This window comes from Pygocentrus nattereri, chromosome 4, assembly GCF_015220715.1.
Source record: "Pygocentrus nattereri isolate fPygNat1 chromosome 4, fPygNat1.pri, whole genome shotgun sequence".
Classification (NCBI taxonomy): domain Eukaryota; kingdom Metazoa; phylum Chordata; class Actinopteri; order Characiformes; family Serrasalmidae; genus Pygocentrus; species Pygocentrus nattereri.
The window spans coordinates 36,499,225-36,517,805 of NC_051214.1; the positions used below are offsets into that span (position 1 = coordinate 36,499,225).

The window sequence follows — 18,581 nt, forward strand, 5'->3', positions numbered from 1 at the left end:
TTTTCTAACTGCCTTTTTGTTGGCTAGAAATAAAAGTGCGCCTTCTATTGACTAAAACAGTATTTCTTCTGCTTTCCCATAATGCTCACGGCGACGCGCTTTTACCGGCCTCTCGCGAGATTTCGGCCTCTTCCCAGGCCGTCGTTGAATGAGGTAGGTTACTCGAATGTGTTCACTTGGGGGGATAATGTGGTTAAATGTTTAAAGTTTGCGATTTATTGCGTTTATTTGCGATATAGTGTTTAAGCATATAGGGATACGTTAGATAAGGGTGTTTGTATCACTGGATGGCAAGTCAAAGAAGCATATTTTTGATACTCTGAAATGGCTAGCCGACGTGGGTTACTTTTATACCGAGTAGCGGGCTGAAGGGCTCAGGCCTGCATCAGCCTTTTGCATACAAATGGCGTGTATTAGGCGGTAAGCCGCTGCAGGGCTGTTTTTAAAGTAATTTAGATGGTTTTTTGCCAAACTAAGGTTAGTTAGCTGTAAGTTCTTATTAATGAAGTGCCTGATTTGTTAGCTAGCGATGCTAGCTAATGGTGTCATGCAAAGTGCCTTCCTTACCGGAGCTTTAGATTGAGACGTTATTAGTTTATTCGAAGAACTTGATGTTTAATTTAGCGCTGGAGTAAAGCGTGCCAAGACGTGGCATGTTAATTTCTGCTCAAGGGGACTTGTAGCTTGTAAGCTTGGTGTTTGCTAAGCATGTAGCTAAAGGTTTGGTGAGGGTAGATTCTTCCTTAGCCGAGAAGTAGCTTGACGTTACTGTAGGGTTAACCCACTTGGTTCCACGAATGTTACATGTAGACATCGTCTTGTGTTTCAGACATAGGCCATGTTCAGTAGCAGCGCGAAAATCGTGAAGCCGAACGGCGAAAAGCCAGATGAGTTCGAGTCTGGCATTTCCCAGGTAAGACGAGTTTTTATTGCTGCCTTCATAACTGCAGTACATCCTGGACCTGGAGTGTGTCTGCTAGGCATACTTTGGTGGCTGTTCTCGAACATGTTTGACTCAAACGAACAGTTAATTAACAAGCCATTCCTGAAATTGTTGATGCAGAGGAAACACTAAAGTGTGTCTGGCAGGAGTGCTCCTGTACCAGGGCTGCTATGCTGAATAAATGTTGGCATCAGTTCTGTTCAATGTTCTTTGTTACAGGCTCTTCTTGAGCTGGAGATGAACTCTGACTTGAAGGCTCAGCTGAGGGAGCTCAACATCACAGCTGCAAAGGTTGGGCATGGTCTTGGTTTTGTCAAAACATGTTTTAAGTTTCAAAACTTGAGTTTGGGGTTTTAATCTATTGAATAGAAAATGACCAACGTGGGCACCCTGTGAGATGGCTCTCATATGGCTCTGTCTGTGTGGCGTATGGGAGCGTAGCACAGTAGTGCCATGACGTACAGTCCCGTTCCACGACGTTGGATAGCATGCATGTTCCCGGCTATGAGCTGGTGAGGACTGCGGCCTGTATATTCCTAGGTCTTCCCAGAGCCTTTCAGGCTGTTACTGGGGAGGTAAACCATGCAGTGCACAATAGAATTTAAGGGGAATTAATGCTGAGTATAGGGTTGTTGTTCATGCCTATGAGCAGCTGGTTGAGTTTTTGTTGGCTTTATGCTTTCAGGAAATCGAGGTTGGTGGTAGCAGGAAAGCCATCATCATCTTTGTGCCTGTGCCCCAGCTGAAGTCCTTCCAGAAGATTCAGGTGCGGCTTGTGCGCGAGTTGGAGAAAAAATTTAGTGGCAAGCATGTGGTCTTCATTGCACAGGTAAGGACACCACCACACCCACATGCCGTGCCTGTGACAGCTATAATGCTGCACTGTTGTGTGTAAGCCTAAGTGAGGCCAAAGGAGTGATGTATGTTTTAATTAAAACATAAGTGGGCTAGTAGTTTAAACCATAATTTCTAAAAGGCTTATTTGAACTTGAAGCAAGAGATTTCTTGGCAGATCACAAGTCTTATCCTGAACTGCTGTGTAAGTGGTCAGACTTCAGTGTTGAGCCTATTTTCTTATTGTGCCAGCTTGATGAAGTGGAGCTTTTTGTCGATCTTTATTTTTAAACAAACGTGCATAACTTCCTGGATTAGAGTACTGCTGTCTGGTACATTTTAGAGTAGAGGTCTTCTGTCTTGTCTATGCAGGGCTGGGGTGGCTGAAAATTACACCAGACAAGTGAAAGCATACTTTTTCAACTATGAAAACAGACCAGTTGATTTTAAAGTGAAACTTAATGTTTCTGCTTGATTGAGATTTAAAAAAAGGACTGGTGTGACTGCAAGTTAAGGATGAAATTGAAGACCCTTGTTTCCCTTGGTCCCAAGTGAAGAAACCAAAGAAATAAAAGGCCCCATGAGTTAAACTAGGTGTTAGAGTAGGGAGAACATCACAGCATACAGGGCAGTGGAACTACAGGACAGGCAGTGAGAACCAATGGCCTTTTGCTTGTCTCATTAATAAATGGTTTGTTAGGCTTGTCTGAGTTTAGTGTTTGTGTAAAACCTGGTGTTGTAGTGATGGGCAGAATAGCTAGTACTGTAGCTTTAAGGTTTTTTTTTTTGGCTTGAATATTTTAACTTTACACTAGAGGAGCTGTCTGTTTTTTGGGGGGGGGCATTCAAAGTAAATTATCCTCCTGCCTGAAGTTGGTTCCATTTTACTTAAGATATTTCTCTTCAAGTAGTTTTGCACTACCTTTTGTAAATGATCCAAGATTTTAATGTTGAATGCCTGTAAATGACCAACGAGGGCACCCTGTGAGATGGCTCTCATATGGCTCTGTCCGTGTGGCGTATGGGAGCGTAGCACATTAGTGCCATGACGCGTGGTCCCGTTCCATGACGTTGGATAGCATGCTTGTCCCCGGCTCTTGGCTGTTGAGGACGGCGTCCTGTATATTCCTAGGTCTTCCCAGAGCTCTTTTGGCTATTACTGGGGAGGTAAACCATGCAGTGCACATAATTAAAGGATTTAAGATGATTTGGTTTAAAAACTGCAAGATGTTAACAGAGTTTTCATTGCAGAGAAGAATCCTGCCCAAGCCCACAAGGAAAAGTCACACAAAGAACAAGCAGAAGCGTCCTAGGAGGTAAGTCTGACAGCTTGCTTCATTTGACAGATGCATAAAGCTTTTATACTAGGTTTTTTTTTTGTGTGTGTAATCAAAAAACCAACGTGGACATCCTGTGAGATGGCTCTCATATGGCTCTGTCTGTATGGCATATGGGAGCGTAGCACGTTAGTGCCATGACGTACAGTCCTATTCCATGACGTTGGATAGCATGCATGTCCCTGGCTCTTAGCTGGAGAGGACGGCGTCCTGTATATTCCTAGGTCTTCCCAGAGCCCTTTGGGCCATTACTGGGGAGGTAAACCATGCAGTGCACAACAATTTTTTTTTTTTTTTTTTTTTTTTTTTTTTTTTATAATGCTGAACTGTCAGCTGTGCATAAATGTTGTGGCATTTAAAGTTTGAACTCTCTTCCCATAGCCGAACTCTAACTTCTGTGCATGATGCCATCCTTGAAGACCTGGTCTTCCCAAGTGAGATTGTTGGCAAAAGGATTCGCGTGAAACTGGACAGTAGTCGGCTCATCAAGGTCCACCTTGACAAGGCACAGCAAAACAATGTTGAACACAAAGTGAGTATTCCTGGCTCCTTAAAACCAACCAACGTGGGCACCCTGTGAGATGGCTCTCATATGGCTCTGTCCTTGTGGCGTATGGGAGCGTAGCACATTAGTGCCATGACGTATGGTCCCATTCCACGACGTTGGATAGCATGCATGTCCCCAGCTTTTGGCTGTTGAGGACGGCGTACTGTATATTCCTAGGTCTTCTCAGAGCCTTTCAGGCTGTTACTGGGGAGGTAAACCATGCAGTGCACAATCTTTATTTTAAGCTAGTCTATAAGCCTGGTTCTTTATTTAGCCTTTATTGCTCAAAGGAAGAAAAGGCTTTGTCAACTTGAATGTTTTCACTCATATGGTAATGCCTTTCTGTGAACTTGTGCCAGAAATGTGACTTATTTCTTGTAAATCGAGCTTTTCCATGCAGTTACTTGCTTTGACACTTAAATTTGTTTTTCAGGTCGAGACCTTCGCTGGTGTGTACAAGAAGCTCACGGGCAAAGATGTTGTTTTTGAATTCCCAGAATTCCAACTGTAAAGAACAGATGGCAAAATAAATTTGTATACCATCATGTCTAGCATCATGGTTATTCCTTTATTCATCTGAATGGCTGACATTGACTTGTCTACTCCATAAGTGGTGTAGGTTACTTGCTTTGCACAGGAGCTGCTTGGATTGTGGTGGCTTTGAAGGGACTAGTTTACTTGTAAACAAGCAATTCATGTACAGTGATGCATAAAGCTCATGTTTGATTATATTGATTGATGCATGCATTTGTAGCACAGGTATTTGTATTTGATACTGGGTGTGTGTGGGGGGGGTGCTAGTGTCTGATTTGGTTCAGGGGCATTGCTGGTTAAATTAAGCACCAATTCCTGTGCTTTTTGGGTACTGTGTGTGACTTGTAATCCAACTTCAATTCCAACTTACTAGGCTAGTTCTAGTGGAATGGCATTGTGTGATTTATAAAGTGTCTGACCGTTTTTATACCTGAAACTTTCTTGAATTAAAAGCTGATGGAGAGGCCTTCAGAGACTACCAGTGCTCTTTTGTGAGCAACTTTTTTCGTTTTACAACCAGGGTGGGTAAGAGGTAGTGGAATGCAGGGCTGTGATATGCTTTTTTTTTTTTTTTTAAAAGGAATACATGTGCATTTGACTTCATTCCTACAGAACCACTGGGTATTGGTAGTAATAACCCATTTATTGAATTTAGTAATTTGTTAAATACATTTTCAGGACTGGCTTTGCATCGTAGTTGAATGTCAGTGAACTTCAGCTGTGTCTGCATAGCACCCCTCTCATTGGTAAGATGAGTGCAGTGTTTTTGGCAATACTGTTCTGCACTGCTGTTTTTATTGCAGGCCAATGGGAGGTTGTGGACAGGAAATGCTAGATTTTTTTTTTTTTTTTTTTTTTTTTTTTTTTTGATGTTTAATCACTAAAGTTACAATATGTCCATAGTGACATGGGTTGAATGAGTGCTAATTTAACACTGCTGAGAGCAGGACACAATGACTGGTTCTTCAGCACAACCTTCCAAGTGTGGAGTTATGAATCATCTCATAATTCTGAAACTGACATCTCTTGGTATTTTGTCCCAATCTGTGGGATACTGTTGGATTTTGGGTAACCCAATAGAGGATGTCTGCAACATTGTAGTGCTTATCAGAAACTGATGTTGCTCAAAGTAATTTGCAGCGATGTGGAAATGAATAACAAAGGTAAAAGCATTCAGGAAGGTGACCTGAGAATGCTGACCTGTTTGGTGTTTAAACAGGTAAAGAATGGGTCAGCTCAGTATAGCTCTCATTTTAGAAATCTTGGTAATTTGCAGAGTTAAATATAGGATTTCCGTGTATTGCTCAAAACAAGGTTACCCCTCCCAAAATTGAGCATTAACTTTGCATGTTGCATTTTGGGTGGTCCTCCAGTTCCTGAATTCCGTTTGTGAGTATGTAGCCAGTAATTAATGTAAGTAATTTTGGTCAGGTTTCCAGGTGTGGCTTTATGATCTTTAACACTATAATCATTCCTCTTTCGCTTTTCCATCATGCTTGGGTGCTAATAATTACTGTGATGATGAACCAGACCAAGATGATATAATGCTGTGGGTTTCAGTCTTGGTCCTGGAGAACCACTGACCTGCACGTTGGGTTTCGCTACTCTCACTTCATCTGATGCAACACATGAAGTAGTTAGCAACCACTTCTTATGGTGAAGTGGGTGAGGCAAAGCAGGGAGAACAGTCCAGGACCCTGTAGTCAAAAGAGCTATCCCTCAGGAGCTGAAGAACTGAAAAGAAGAAAAAAAGATTATACATTAAATGAAAGAGATCAGCTGACAGCGAGAAACAGAGCAGTACACTTTATCACGTGACCAGTGTTTGCTTCCCATGCCTTGCACCACTGCATAACATGAAACGAACACATGAACCTTCTGATAGTTACAGTTTTAAAAGGTAACGTTTGCATTTAATGCTGTATTAAAAAATACATTCAATACTGCATAATCTCACAGAGACAATAAGAGAACATTACACTAAAGAAAATTACGTTAAGATGACTTATATAAACCCTACATGGAGCTAATGCTACATGACTGTCATAGAAACAGTTTGTTTTGAATAAAATTTAAAAGTGTGTGTAGCACACGACCACTATGGATTAGAGTGTAAGAGTGGTCGCAGTGGTCAAGGGGAGGGGAAAGGACCAGGACCCGAAAAGGTAAAATCCACCATTTCTTTTAACCAAAGTGCTTCAATGTGAATATTTACAGATACAAACAACTTAGGCATAAAACAGAAACAGATGTGGCTCTGGTCCAGGCCTATTTACTGACGTAACTAGATACATCCGTCTATTAACGACAGACAATATGAAATTAAAATTAATCCATCCATCCATCCATCCATCTCTCTATCTACACACACACACCCCCACTCTTCCCCGAGGCCAGGAGAAACTGCTGGGTTTACAGTGGCGGATTCCCGCGTCTCGCTCGCGGGCGGAACCATTCTTTCCTGAAGGGTAAGTGCTTGAACACATATTCTTTAACATGGCAGAGAAATGTATTATTGGTGTATCTACATACAGTCTTTCCAATTCACGTGTCTTTTTTTTTTTAACAGTTTCACTTTTTGTCCTCTCCACAAGCGATCATCGCGAGCAGAGGAGAACCCCCCCCCCACGTCCCCCTTTTGCCCGAATACGGGGGGTGCTGGAGCCTATCCCATCGGGCGGAAGGCAGGATACACTCTGGACAGGTCGCCAGTCCATCGCAGGGCAGACAGACAGACACAGACAGTCACTCACACATTCACAGCCAGGGGCAGTTCAGCGTGTCTAATTGGCCTGACATTAAACAGTAGTGTTTATTTTGGCCTTTTATAGTCTTTATATTTCAGAGAGTGCTGTATTCAAGGTCTCTCTTTGTAATTAAATACATTTAGGCTTGTTCTATGTCCTGTAGACTACACTCCACATCCCCCAGAAAAAAACAAAACAAAAAACAATAATTTCAACAGGACCCTACTATTTTTTTCCATGTGTGGGTAAACATGGGGTTAGCAAGGTTAATAAAGGGTTTCAATTATGTATATTACATATATGTATATAAGCTGCTCATACACCATTACAGACACTTTACTGTGCTCCGTGTTACTATGATGACTCCGCCTACTCTGACCCTGTGTACTTTGCTCTGTTCGACCTTTCAGTAAACACAGTTTGACCACCTGACAAACTCAGCAATAGCAGGTAGCGTTTTTCTGAAGCATTTCTGTCTCATAAATCATTGAAGGCTCGTAATATTTTCAAAGCTTTTCACACTGAGGATGGCAGACCGGACAGCTGTGAAATTGAACTCCAGTCAACCACATTTTCTACAGTTCAACGATCTGGCCTGTGAGGCTGTTGGAGGAAAGGTAAAAACTGACCATTATAAAAACAATGCCGTCAACACCCCTAAAGAACTGTTGTTTTAAATGATACTATCATTCCACAAATCATGTGAATTTGCATGTGATTTGATGCCTGTGATCTAATGTCCGTTACACTAGGTGGTTTTTGCAACTGATGAATGGTTTGCTCCTGCTGAAAATCTCTTAAAGGTATTGAACAGCGTTCACACAATGTTCAAAAATGCAGAGAGTTTTTTCTATCACTAAACTCACTGCTTTGTTTTGAAGAGAGGGCCTCCGGAGTTCCTAGCCTCAGCTTTCACAGAGTTTGGCAAATGGATGGATGGTTGGGAAACGAGGAGAAAGAGAATTCCAGGTATTATTTCTTTCATAAGAAGAAACCTACTTAGACTGTTTTCAGTCTAATCATTGGTCCATTTAATGGCTTGGATAATGTATGTACGTAGTGTGGACTAATTTCACCTTGCACTGACACCTTCATTCATCCAATTCCTTTGATGATCAAAATGAAGGGAAGAAAGGCTTCATCAAACTATTGCAACTGGGTATACAATATATGTCCAAAGGTATCCAGGTGTGGCCTCTAACTAGTGACTTCAGCTGCTTTAGGGTGCATCCAATGCTGACACAGCAGCACCCCCTAGTTGGAATATTGCACCCCCTCAGCTGTGCGTTCCTGTTTTGTCTGTTTTGTTTGTTTGTTACCAAACTGTACTCATGGACATTTCCCTAACTGAACAAACTGTTTATACCTGTTTATATTAGGTCAGTATTTTCTGGTACAAACCAATACATACCCCAGCCAAGTTACATATTTTGGCACTTTTTGAAAGGAAAAGAAGTAAATACAACCTTTATTGAAAACAATCCCCCCCCTCCCCCAAAATAATAAAAATATCTCAGTTGTAAGTGTTAATGCACAGTTATTTTATGTATAAAAACACAAGAATTGTGTTAAATACTGCTTGCTGTTGCTGGGAGAGCAGTCTGATTTTGCACATGCACAGACAGAGAAAATGAAAGAAATTAGAGTAAGAGTATGCATGTATTGAAAAACCCGATTACTGGGCTAAAATCCAGCTCTGTTTATCAGATTGTTTATCAGAAATCCGTCTTAATCTCATCTAAGAAATTGGTGTGTACTGTTCAGATTGCTGGGATAGGCTCCAGCACCCTCCCGTGACCCTGAGGGAGAAGCGGTTTAGAAAATGTGTGTGTGTGTGTGTGTGTGTGCAGATGCCAGGAGAATCCTACCTACAGTAAAGTTTGGTGGAAGAGGGATAATGGTCTGGGGCTGTTTTGGGGGGGGTTGGGCTCAGCCCCTTAGGTGCAGTGATGGGTAAAGTTAACCCTACAGAATGCAAAGACATTTTAGACTATGCTTACAACTTTGTGAGAACAGTTTGGGGAAGGCCCTTTCTTGTTTCTGCATGACTGTGCCCCTGTGCATAAGATGAGCTCCATAAAGTTTGGTTTGGGGGAACTCCGATGACCTGCACTTGTCCTCCAATGCCCTCATCTTGGTCTCACTGAGCACCTCTGGGATGAACTAGAATGTCGATTGCAAGTCAGGCCTTCTCATCCAACAACAGTGCCTGACCTCACAAATGCACGTCTAGATGAATGGGCACAAAGTCCTACTGACACATTTTAAAATCTTGAGGAAACCTTCACCCGAGAGAGAGAGACAGAGAGAGAGAGAGTGAGTGAGTGTCCACTTGAATACTCAGATAACTCCCGAAATCTGATTATGATTGAATTATTAAGTGCATGTAAACCCACTCAATGAACTGGCAGAAATAAATAAATAATTCTGTTGGCCTTTTCTGTTGAGACATTTTTAAAATGACTTTTTCTCCTGTTTTCTTCAGTTTGATTTGAATTGGGTGGGACTTAACTTGGCACAGGTGATATCAGATCTGCCAAAGCTACTTATGTTTCTTTCCCTCACACAAAGTGATTGCTGGCCCACAAGTAGCTTATTTAAGCTTTTCCAAATTTGTTAATAGTGCATCTTATTACACTATTGTTTGTAGCATAGCTAGACCCTTCTTCCTACTTGTGTTAGCCACCTGTTTACATTGCCTTGGAGACGTCGCTGTCAGACAGTTTGCATTCTGATGCCCACATATGAGTAGATGAGTGGACAACATTTCTGAATTTTTGTGAAAAGGTCACGATTGGTGCATTGTGCAGTTGGGAGTTCCTGGTGTCATTCATGGATTTGATGTGGACACGTCATACTTCACAGGAAACTACCCACCTTCAATTTCTGTTCAGGCCGCTTGCCTTGGTATGTATAGAGAATCACAAGAACTGGGCAGTGGTACTGAAAAAAAGGTTTTCTTTGGGGACTGTTTTGCCTAACAAAGTAAAAAATAAACCAATTTTTAGCATGCATTAAATGGCTAGTTTTGCTCAGAAAACAGAAAAGTACAATGTACTTTGTAATAAGTAATAAGTAATAATCATAGACATACATATTAGAGTTCTAGACAGCTAATCACATTATTGTATCTTTAGTGATATACATTTGTATCAGAGTTCCATGTTCTAGCCTAACTATAGATTTTGAGTAAAATCTCAGTTTGTATAAGAGACGAGTATTAATGAGCTCTAATATGCTTTATATATTTTTCAGATGAGCTGTCTTTGCCATCTTTATCTCTTGAGGGGGACCGTACAGGAATGGCTGCTTCAGAGAGCCAGTTTGAAGCTGTATCACAGGTAATTCCATATAGTATGACTCCACACAGGCCAAATACCCTTACTAAATGGTATAAGCAAATGAATGGACTAGGATTTGTGATTGCCAGCTTCACTCAGAGAATTGGGAGGAGCTCGTATCAGTGACAGAGCTGAAGCCTGGATATGCTGATTCATGCCACAACTACTTCAGTGTGACCTTCCCTCACAGAGTCACTCACATTCGCCTGAACATGTATCCTGGTAATACATTTTCAATGTTACAGACTCAATATGTAGGGATAACTGTCATTTTTTTTAATGTGTAACAATTATGTTCTTTTCTAGGTTGTTACTTGAGAGATTATTCTAGGCAGTCTAATATGAATTTCAGAACAAGAAATAGCTTGGTCTTATAGTTTCAGCAATGAGTCATAAAATTAATCAAATAACAAACAATTATGGGATAAGTGGTTGGTATTTTTCTTGACAAATATTTGCTTTTCCTACCACTTCAATATGTAGAAATCCCTCTGTATGAATATGGACTGTCAGTAGCTTGGCGCTAACATTGCAAATCCCATAGGGGACCTATCAGAAATTACCACTATTTACATGACACTCTTATCGAGAGCTACTTGCAAATGTAGCTTTGGGAGTCTTACCTAAGGACTCTAATTAGGATGTGTGACATGCTTACCCAGGTGAGGAATCAAACACCCAGCCTACTACTTGGAGGGCAGCGGTATCACCCATCACTATATAACAGCCGTGGGAGTATTCAAAGGCTAACAGAGGTTTATTAATGCATGTCAATCTTGTTATGTAACAGTATTTAAAAACTTTAGTATCTAAAAACCTTTGCTTATCTAATTATCACCAAGCAGCTCTGATTTTGAAATGTATATTTTTGGATTTATAGTTTGATTCACAATGTGCAGTGTAACCTTGCTTTAACATATTTTTTTCTATTTGTTCAGTAATGATACCTTTTTCCTTCTTAACCACAGTACAGGATCAAAACAGCTATTTTGCTGACTTTTAACAGATGGAGGTATTGCAAGACTGAGGGTGTACGGGGTTGGTCAGAGAGACTGGTCCACTGCATCCAGTCAGGAGAAGATGGATCTTGTTGCCATGGTCAATGGTGGGGTGTGTGTGGGCTATAGCGATGCACATTTTGGTCACCCACGCAACATGATTGGTACCAGTCTCCTCTACTTTTCAGTTCAGAGCATATACCAATACCTAGCTCAAACATACGTTAACATTTAAGTAACAGTTAACTTGATGGCCCCTGCACAATGCAAGAAGCCCATCAATTGACTACTGTCTTTGGGTTTTAATAGTTTTTTTTCCCCCATTTTCCCAGTTCTTATTTCCAAGTGAATACTACAGATCTCTTCTATATGAATAAATTAAGAGCAATGAGTTATGTAATGAAGATTGTGAGACAAGGTACAAAAAGTAAAACAAACATTTGTGTAAAAAATACATCTGTATTTTTGCATGTTTCCAGGTTTGGGGAGAGCTGACAACATGGCTGATGGGTGGGAGACTGCTCGGCGCTTGGATCGTCCCAAAGTGTTAAAAGTACAACAATTCACCCAGTAGTTGCTGAATTATGGGGTTTTCTATGCCATATGTTAACCACATGGTCTGATTCTCAGATAGACGAAAAGGGAATTTTGCAGGTTCCTGGTTTTGAGTGGGCCGTCTTCAGACTCGGGCATCTAGGTGTGATCAGCAATGTTGAGATAGACACCAATCATTTTAAAGGTAGCTTCATCATCATATGGCTTACGCTTAGCGATTATATTCTAAAAGCAAAAATGATTTTTGCTGTGACGTTACCACAGTGAGAAATATTCCATGACATTTCTGTGGAATACTTATTGTAACATCACATCATAACACTTTTTGTACAATTCTTGAGGTAATTTCCCTGACTCGTGTAAAATTGAAGCCAGCTGTTTGACCTCCAAGGAGGAAAAGACTTTCATAAGCTGCAAGTGGAACAATAGCAAAGGCCCCAGATGGCGAAATCTGCTTCCTCCTCAGAAAGTATGTCTGTTTGAGCCTTGATTTATAATGGGCTTTAAAAACAGTTTCCTTTAAATAGTGTATTTAAATTGCATGGTGCCTTTAAATAACACTGGCTAACAGCACCATTGCAAATTTAACTAACCATGCAAGTAAGTATGTAATTGTATCTTGTAATTGTATCTTTTCTCCTTTCTAGCTGAAGCCTCACTACAGGCACTTCTATTCCAGAGACTCTGTGTTGCAGTGTGGGCCTGTTACTCATGTGCGGTTGCTCATAGCCCCAGATGGAGGGGTCAGTAGGCTCAGGCTGTGGGGTCATCCAGTTGTCAACAACTCTGCTAATCTTGGTCAAGTCTCAAAACTGTAACCTGATGATGTATGTTGAGGAAAGCTTACATTCATGTTGTAATAGAGCACTGTGATTACAGGATACTTGAGTAGAATTCTTTCTATTTCATGTTTCAAGTTCTGCATTTTCACATTTGAAAAGATTTAAAATTCCTGATTACTGTCCTGTGTCTGAAGAGTTTAATGCCTTTCAAAGCTAGTTCACAGAAAGTGAAAGACTAATTGGTTAGAAATTAATTGCCTGATGCCTGAAACACTGGTTTTCCATTACTTGGTCTCTTCTAACCTTTATTGTCCTCTTGAGGGCATGTAATTACTGTCAGTCAGATAATGAATGAGGTGTTGCTGTTTTTCATTAGGAGCTAATGATAATCAGGAACAATATAAAATGAAACAATGGTAACTCGTTATTAATGAACTGAAGTTATTGATGATCAGGAATAGTATAAAGTAAAATACATGGTAACTTATAACTAATGAACCAGGAGTTAATGAAAATCGGGAACAGTATTATAAAGTGAAATACATGGTTATGAAAGAATGAATGAATGAATGAATTAATTAATTAATTGAGAACCGTCACTCTGTTTGCACACTGAAATTAGACCTCTGCATTTAAACCATCCGCACAGTGAAACACCCACATACATGCACACTAGTGAACACACACACTAAGGGGCAGTGAACACACTTGCCCGGAGCAGTGGGCAGCCCTATCCACAGTGCCCGGGGAGCAATTGGGGGTTAGGTACCTTGCTCAAGGGCACTTCAGTCATGCACTCACTATTTATTAAATAGGAGTTAATGCTAATCAGGAGTTAATCATGATCAGGAACAGTATTATAAAGTGAAACACATGGTAATTCACTATTAATGAATTAGGAGTTACTGATAATCAGGAACAGTATTATAAAGTGAAACACATGGTAACTCCCTGTTAATGAACGATGAGTAAATCATGATCAGGAAAAGTATTATAAAGTGAACTATGTTAGAAATAAAAACCCCTAAAGAAATGATGTACTGTAGTATTGATAAAGAAAATTTGCAAAAAAAAAGTAAGAGGAAATAAGTTGTTTATTGAGTTCTTTTTTTTATTTGTGGAAAACATCCTTTTAGCTATCCAGTTAGCTATCTGTATCACTGAAAATAACACATCCAAAGCAAAAGATATCAAAATCTGTAATTACTACTGAAGGAGAAAGGCTGAGATCTGAAACTGATCAAAGTATGTTCTGCTAGTACATTAGTTACACATATTTGTTTCATAGCTGAGGCACAAAGGTTTACTTCCTATGAGCTTAGCTCTAGCTAGCTTGCATGCACTCAGAACAGAACATCACCAGCAGTGTGCTTAATCAACGTGCTTAAAACCTTGAATCTGAATCAAAAGTCTCACATTAGTGCCCCGGGGGTCTGCCATGAGTTTGTACATCAGGAGAATGTACATCAGGAGATACAGCGAATCACAATTAAAATATGAACAGAATTATCAAACTAATCCACTGAAAATGGAGGATTAACTGCTCTCCTTTACCAGTGCTCACAAAAACCTCATGGGCGCTCAACAAAAACACCAAAGCGATCATAACTGTGCAACTCTGTTGTTAAATGTAAGTTTACTTAATTCAATAGAACTCTTCTTCTAAGCAGCTTCTTCTGGGTCACAGAAGCCTATCTCGGCGGTCATCGGGCGGAAGGCAGGATACACCCTGGACAGGTCGCCAGTCCATTGCAGGGCAGACAGACACATACACTAAGACCTAGGGGCAATTTAGCATTTCCAAATGGCCTGACTGCATGTCTTTGGACTGTGGGAGGAAACCCACGCAGACATGGGGAGAACATGCAAACTCTGGTCACCTGGCTAGGGAATCAAACCCAGGCCCTTCTTGCTGTGAGGCGATAGCACTAAAATATGTTTTATTTTATTTGTCAAAAACTCTATATACATCCATCCATCCATCCATTTTCTAAGCCGCTTCTCCCTCAGGGTCGCGGGGGGGTGCTGGAGCCTATCCCAGCGGTCATTGGGCGGAAGGCAGGATACACCCTGGACAGGTCGCCAGTACTCTATATACATATATTAATAATATGTTAATAATAAAGTTGTTAATAATGCTAATAATAATTATTATAATAGTATTATTTTTTATTATAATCAGTAGTATTATTTTAAGTACTTGGATGACAAATACAAAATACTTTTACCTACATTTTTTGTATCAGGTCTTTTTGGGGGAAGACCACCTGACACTTGGCCCACAGACAATTTGATTTTATTTTATATTTTAATTTATTTTATATTTTAATTCAAATAAAGTCTAATTGGTCTTTTCATGATGGCTTATCTGGGCAGATCAGAAAGTTTTCATTTAATAATAAAAATGGAGGTATGTTGTTTGGTTTATATTTAGTTGACCATAGGTAGTTATTCTGCAGATTTTAGAGAAGATTTCACAATATGTCTAGTTATTTAGTGTTTAGTTTTACAAAAAATGTTATAAATATAACTCATCTATACATAATGTATAATGAATAATAAGGAACATTTTAGTGGTTTCAGTGTTTCTCTTCTTTTAATTTTTAAATTCTGAAAAATTTTGTCTTACGACTCCTGTTTTTTGTAGTGGTAGCATAAATATATAGAGAGCCTGACATACAAAATAAGCAACATTCGTCTACTGAACATTCTTCAACTGAATTAAATAAACACATTTACCAGTAAAGTTGCACAGGACGCTTTTGATAGTTTTGGTGTTTCTGTTGAGCGCCCATGAGTTTTTTGCGAGTGCTGGTAAAGGAGAGTAGTTACTCCTCCATTTTCAGTGGATTAGTTTGATAATTCTGTTCATATTTTGTGACACGCTGTATCTCCTGATGTATGATAAGTGAATCAGACTCATAGCAGACGCTCAAGCTGCTAATGTGAGACTTTTGATTCAGATTCAAGGTTTTATTCAGACTGCAGCACAATGTATGTTTTACCGTGTTGTTTCAGAATTATAAGCACATGTTAATGCTTTATTAAACCTAAAGCTGCTGCTGATGTTCTGAGTGCATGGTAGCTAGTTAATTTAGCTAACATGAGCCAAGCTAATAGACAGTAAAACTTTGTGCCTCAGATATGAAACAGAAAGTTGTATAATTATGTACTAGCAGAACATACTGTGATCAGTTTCAGCTCTCAGATTTTCTCCTTCAGTAGTAATGACATTTTGATTTCATTTTGTTTGGGTGTGTTACTTTCAGTGATAACCCCATTGATGTTTTCACATTTGGACTATTTACAAATAGAAAAGGACTCAATAAAACATTTGCTTGTGCATTTTTCAAAATCTTTATTTATACTTTTTGTACTACAGTACATTTCTTTAGGGGTTTTTATTTCTAATGTAGTTCAATTTATAACACTGTTCCAGATCATTAAATCCTAGTTCATTAATAGTGAGTTACCATGGGTTTCACTTTATTCTGTGCCTGATCATCAGTAACTCCTAGTTCATTAATGAGTTACCAGTGTTTAATTTTACATTATTCCTGATCATTACCTCCTAATGAAGAACAGCAACACCTCAATCATTATCTAATCTGTAGAACCAAGTGAATGTGAAGGCAGATCACATACATTCAGATATTTCTGTGAGCCCTCTCTTCAACTGACCCTGGACATTAAATGAGAACTACTGTACCAGTGTTTCTTCTGAACATGTGCTCCTGCAGAAAAGAACTGTGTTCTTTTCTAAACATAAGAAGTAAGCAGACTGGTCTACAGAATATTGTAGTATTTTAGTAGTTGCCCCATTTGTAGGCTGATGTGCAAATTGGTTCACACTGCCAAATATGAAGATTAGCCTTTGAGTTTCTGATCAAAACAAATGAGAGACAGTCAGTACAGTGTGGCGTGATGCCTCCGGCCTTCTCTGAGCATACCCATTTCTATGAATAGAAATGGAGGATATAATTATAATGTAGAGACTGCACACTGTATAGTGTATTTCACTGCTGTTTGAAGTGTTGGAATACACTACATTAGTTAATAGTTTAGCAGGAACCTTGTCAGGTAGGGAGCAATTAATGTAGAATTGATTGGTAACTTATGAGTAGTTATTCTAAGAAACCATAGTTACTAAGAAATTCTCTATGAGACCCAGTTGGTATTGTTTAGTTAATAGTGAACTACTCTAATTATTAATTCACCATTACCTACTGAGTAGTTAACTAGTAGTCCTTGGCAGTTGAGTAGTTACTTGTGTGACCCTTATTTAAGCATTAAATAAACCCAGTAGCTCGACTACGCCACCTAAGGAATTTCACCCCAGGAAATATGCTATGCCACCCCAAAAGCAGATTCGTTCAGAAATGCATGGAGGCGTGAGATGCAGTTCAGTTTACAACATTTAATTAAATTATGATGGCAATACACGGAACGCCGTAAAATACATACGTTTATTAATAACTTCTTAAAGAAAAGAACACAATCAAGGTTACTGGCTGTGCAGGTTTCTTAATATGGTATGATCATCTTGTCTATAACCATAACTGGCTTCCGGCACTCTTGCACTGGGTCCCACACACTGGAGATTACACAAACCACAACCACACACACACAAATTACCAAACCTCAAGGGTAGGAGAAAGGAGAACCCTCCAAGAAGATGACCAGTCAGCCAAAGGGACACCACATGCACCAAGTTGCTGTGGGAGAACAAAAAGACAAAAATGATTTATACCAGGCCAGTTATATACCACTGCAATTAACCCAATGAATATCTACAGCCAATATACCAAAAAAGGAAAGGGAAAAAAAAAACACTAACCAAAACAAGAAAAAAGGTCAAACAATAACCCCCCCCCCCCTTTTTTTTAGTCACCATTAAAACCAAATCCTGCACGAGAACGTGGAATGAGGAAAACTTTAGCCCCACTGCTAATCAACAGACGCACCTGAAAGCTGGTTTTACCAGTAATAAGGGAGAACTTGCTCCAACTACGATGCTCTTACTGCCTGGGGTAGTAGGTGCCCAAATCCCATGCCTAAAGCTAAAAATCACAACCTTTAGGCCTCATTTTAAATATTAAACACGCACTGTATAGCCACAAGAAAGCAAATTAAGGAAATACCTGGTGACGCAGATTCCCAAACGTTATCAGGCACGCCAACATGTACACCTAAATGAGAAGTCTGCCGTTAATCTCAATTATATGATTAAAACCAGAACACAGTAGGTGTAAAGTAGCACCAAAAGCATACCTTACAGACAATACTGCCCACAACTACATGAAACAGCAGCTCTCATATGTATTAAGTTTATGCTGACGCTAATGCCCATCACCTAACGGGGTGGTAAATCAAAGAAGGAAGGGAAGGAGGGACACCCGTTTCCAGACAGAACCCCTCCAGACAAAGACGTTTCAGCAGTAAGTCCTACGGTACAGGCCCCGCAAAGAAGACGATACGGTGTGTGTGTGTGTGTGTGTGTGTGTGTGTATATATATATATGGAGCTGCTCCTCCGAACTATGGTGGCTGCCCAAGCCCATTAATAACGGACAACGCTGTGACAGCTCTGCCTCTTACATATGCATTAATGAAGAATTGCTTCTTCATTCCTGCTTAGTTCCCAATTAGTTACTCTTTAACTAAGAAACAGTATTGTAAAGTGTTACAAAGTGGCACTGCTGACCATTTCAGTTAGAATATTATACCTTCATTAAGGTAAGTACAATGCAAGCTATAATCCAGAAAGAGAATTTTACTTTCTTACCTCAAAGTCTGATTTTGGTACATAATCACACGCTGTCTTCAAACTTCTGTCAGCTAAAGAAGGTGGTGGGGTGTTATCACCCCTGTAGTTTATTGTTTATTGGTGAAAATGTGGGCACCAGTCACCTTTAACAGCCTCAAACAACACATTAAAGCTTCTTTTTAAGGATTTGTGTCAGC

The 18,581-nt window shown here is 39.9% G+C and overlaps 2 protein-coding genes and 4 non-coding genes across 7 annotated transcripts; all 6 read left to right on the forward strand.

Annotated features, from left to right (window-relative positions):
- The first annotated feature begins 77 nt into the window (after window positions 1-77).
- Window positions 78-4,208, forward strand: rps7 (ribosomal protein S7). Its single transcript, XM_017682450.2, has 7 exons — window positions 78-153; window positions 830-913; window positions 1,163-1,234; window positions 1,629-1,772; window positions 3,029-3,093; window positions 3,496-3,646; window positions 4,095-4,208. The coding sequence occupies exons 2-7, from the start codon at window positions 839-841 to the stop codon at window positions 4,170-4,172; spliced, it is 585 nt and encodes a 194-aa protein (XP_017537939.1). The 5' UTR covers window positions 78-153; window positions 830-838; the 3' UTR covers window positions 4,173-4,208.
- Window positions 1,320-1,540, forward strand: LOC119263346. Its single transcript, XR_005130260.1, has one exon. It is a non-coding gene; the product is annotated as a small nucleolar RNA SNORA73 family (small nucleolar RNA).
- Window positions 2,746-2,966, forward strand: LOC119263348. Its single transcript, XR_005130262.1, has one exon. It is a non-coding gene; the product is annotated as a small nucleolar RNA SNORA73 family (small nucleolar RNA).
- On the forward strand, window positions 3,175-3,395 carry LOC119263344. Its single transcript, XR_005130259.1, has one exon. It is a non-coding gene; the product is annotated as a small nucleolar RNA SNORA73 family (small nucleolar RNA).
- LOC119263347 lies at window positions 3,675-3,895 on the forward strand. The gene has a single exon (XR_005130261.1). It is a non-coding gene; the product is annotated as a small nucleolar RNA SNORA73 family (small nucleolar RNA).
- A 3,155-nt stretch (window positions 4,209-7,363) lies between the features above and the next one.
- allc (allantoicase) lies at window positions 7,364-13,647 on the forward strand. 2 transcript variants are annotated; one of them, XM_017682394.2, is made up of 11 exons: window positions 7,364-7,559; window positions 7,695-7,745; window positions 7,824-7,911; window positions 9,730-9,849; window positions 10,198-10,283; window positions 10,373-10,505; window positions 11,290-11,445; window positions 11,761-11,834; window positions 11,912-12,020; window positions 12,178-12,305; window positions 12,484-13,647. In XM_017682394.2, exons 1-11 carry the CDS (start codon window positions 7,470-7,472, stop codon window positions 12,652-12,654), a joined length of 1,206 nt encoding a protein of 401 aa, XP_017537883.1. In that variant the 5' UTR covers window positions 7,364-7,469; the 3' UTR covers window positions 12,655-13,647. The 2 variants fall into 2 exon arrangements, with proteins under 2 accessions (XP_017537883.1, XP_017537889.1); XM_017682400.2 differs by lacking the exon at window positions 9,730-9,849.
- Window positions 13,648-18,581: the final 4,934 nt, after the last annotated feature.

Coding starts and splice junctions, on each gene's coding strand:
- allc (XM_017682394.2), top strand. CDS start 7,470: ATGGCAGACCGGACAGCTGTGAAATTGAACTCCAGTCAACCACATTTT. Junction 7,560..7,694: donor GTGAGGCTGTTGGAGGAAAG/GTAAAAACTGAC, acceptor CCGTTACACTAG/GTGGTTTTTGCAACTGATGA. Junction 7,912..9,729: donor GAGGAGAAAGAGAATTCCAG/GTATTATTTCTT, acceptor TTTTGTGAAAAG/GTCACGATTGGTGCATTGTG.
- rps7 (XM_017682450.2), top strand. CDS start 839: ATGTTCAGTAGCAGCGCGAAAATCGTGAAGCCGAACGGCGAAAAGCCA. Junction 1,235..1,628: donor TCAACATCACAGCTGCAAAG/GTTGGGCATGGT, acceptor TTATGCTTTCAG/GAAATCGAGGTTGGTGGTAG. Junction 1,773..3,028: donor ATGTGGTCTTCATTGCACAG/GTAAGGACACCA, acceptor TTTTCATTGCAG/AGAAGAATCCTGCCCAAGCC.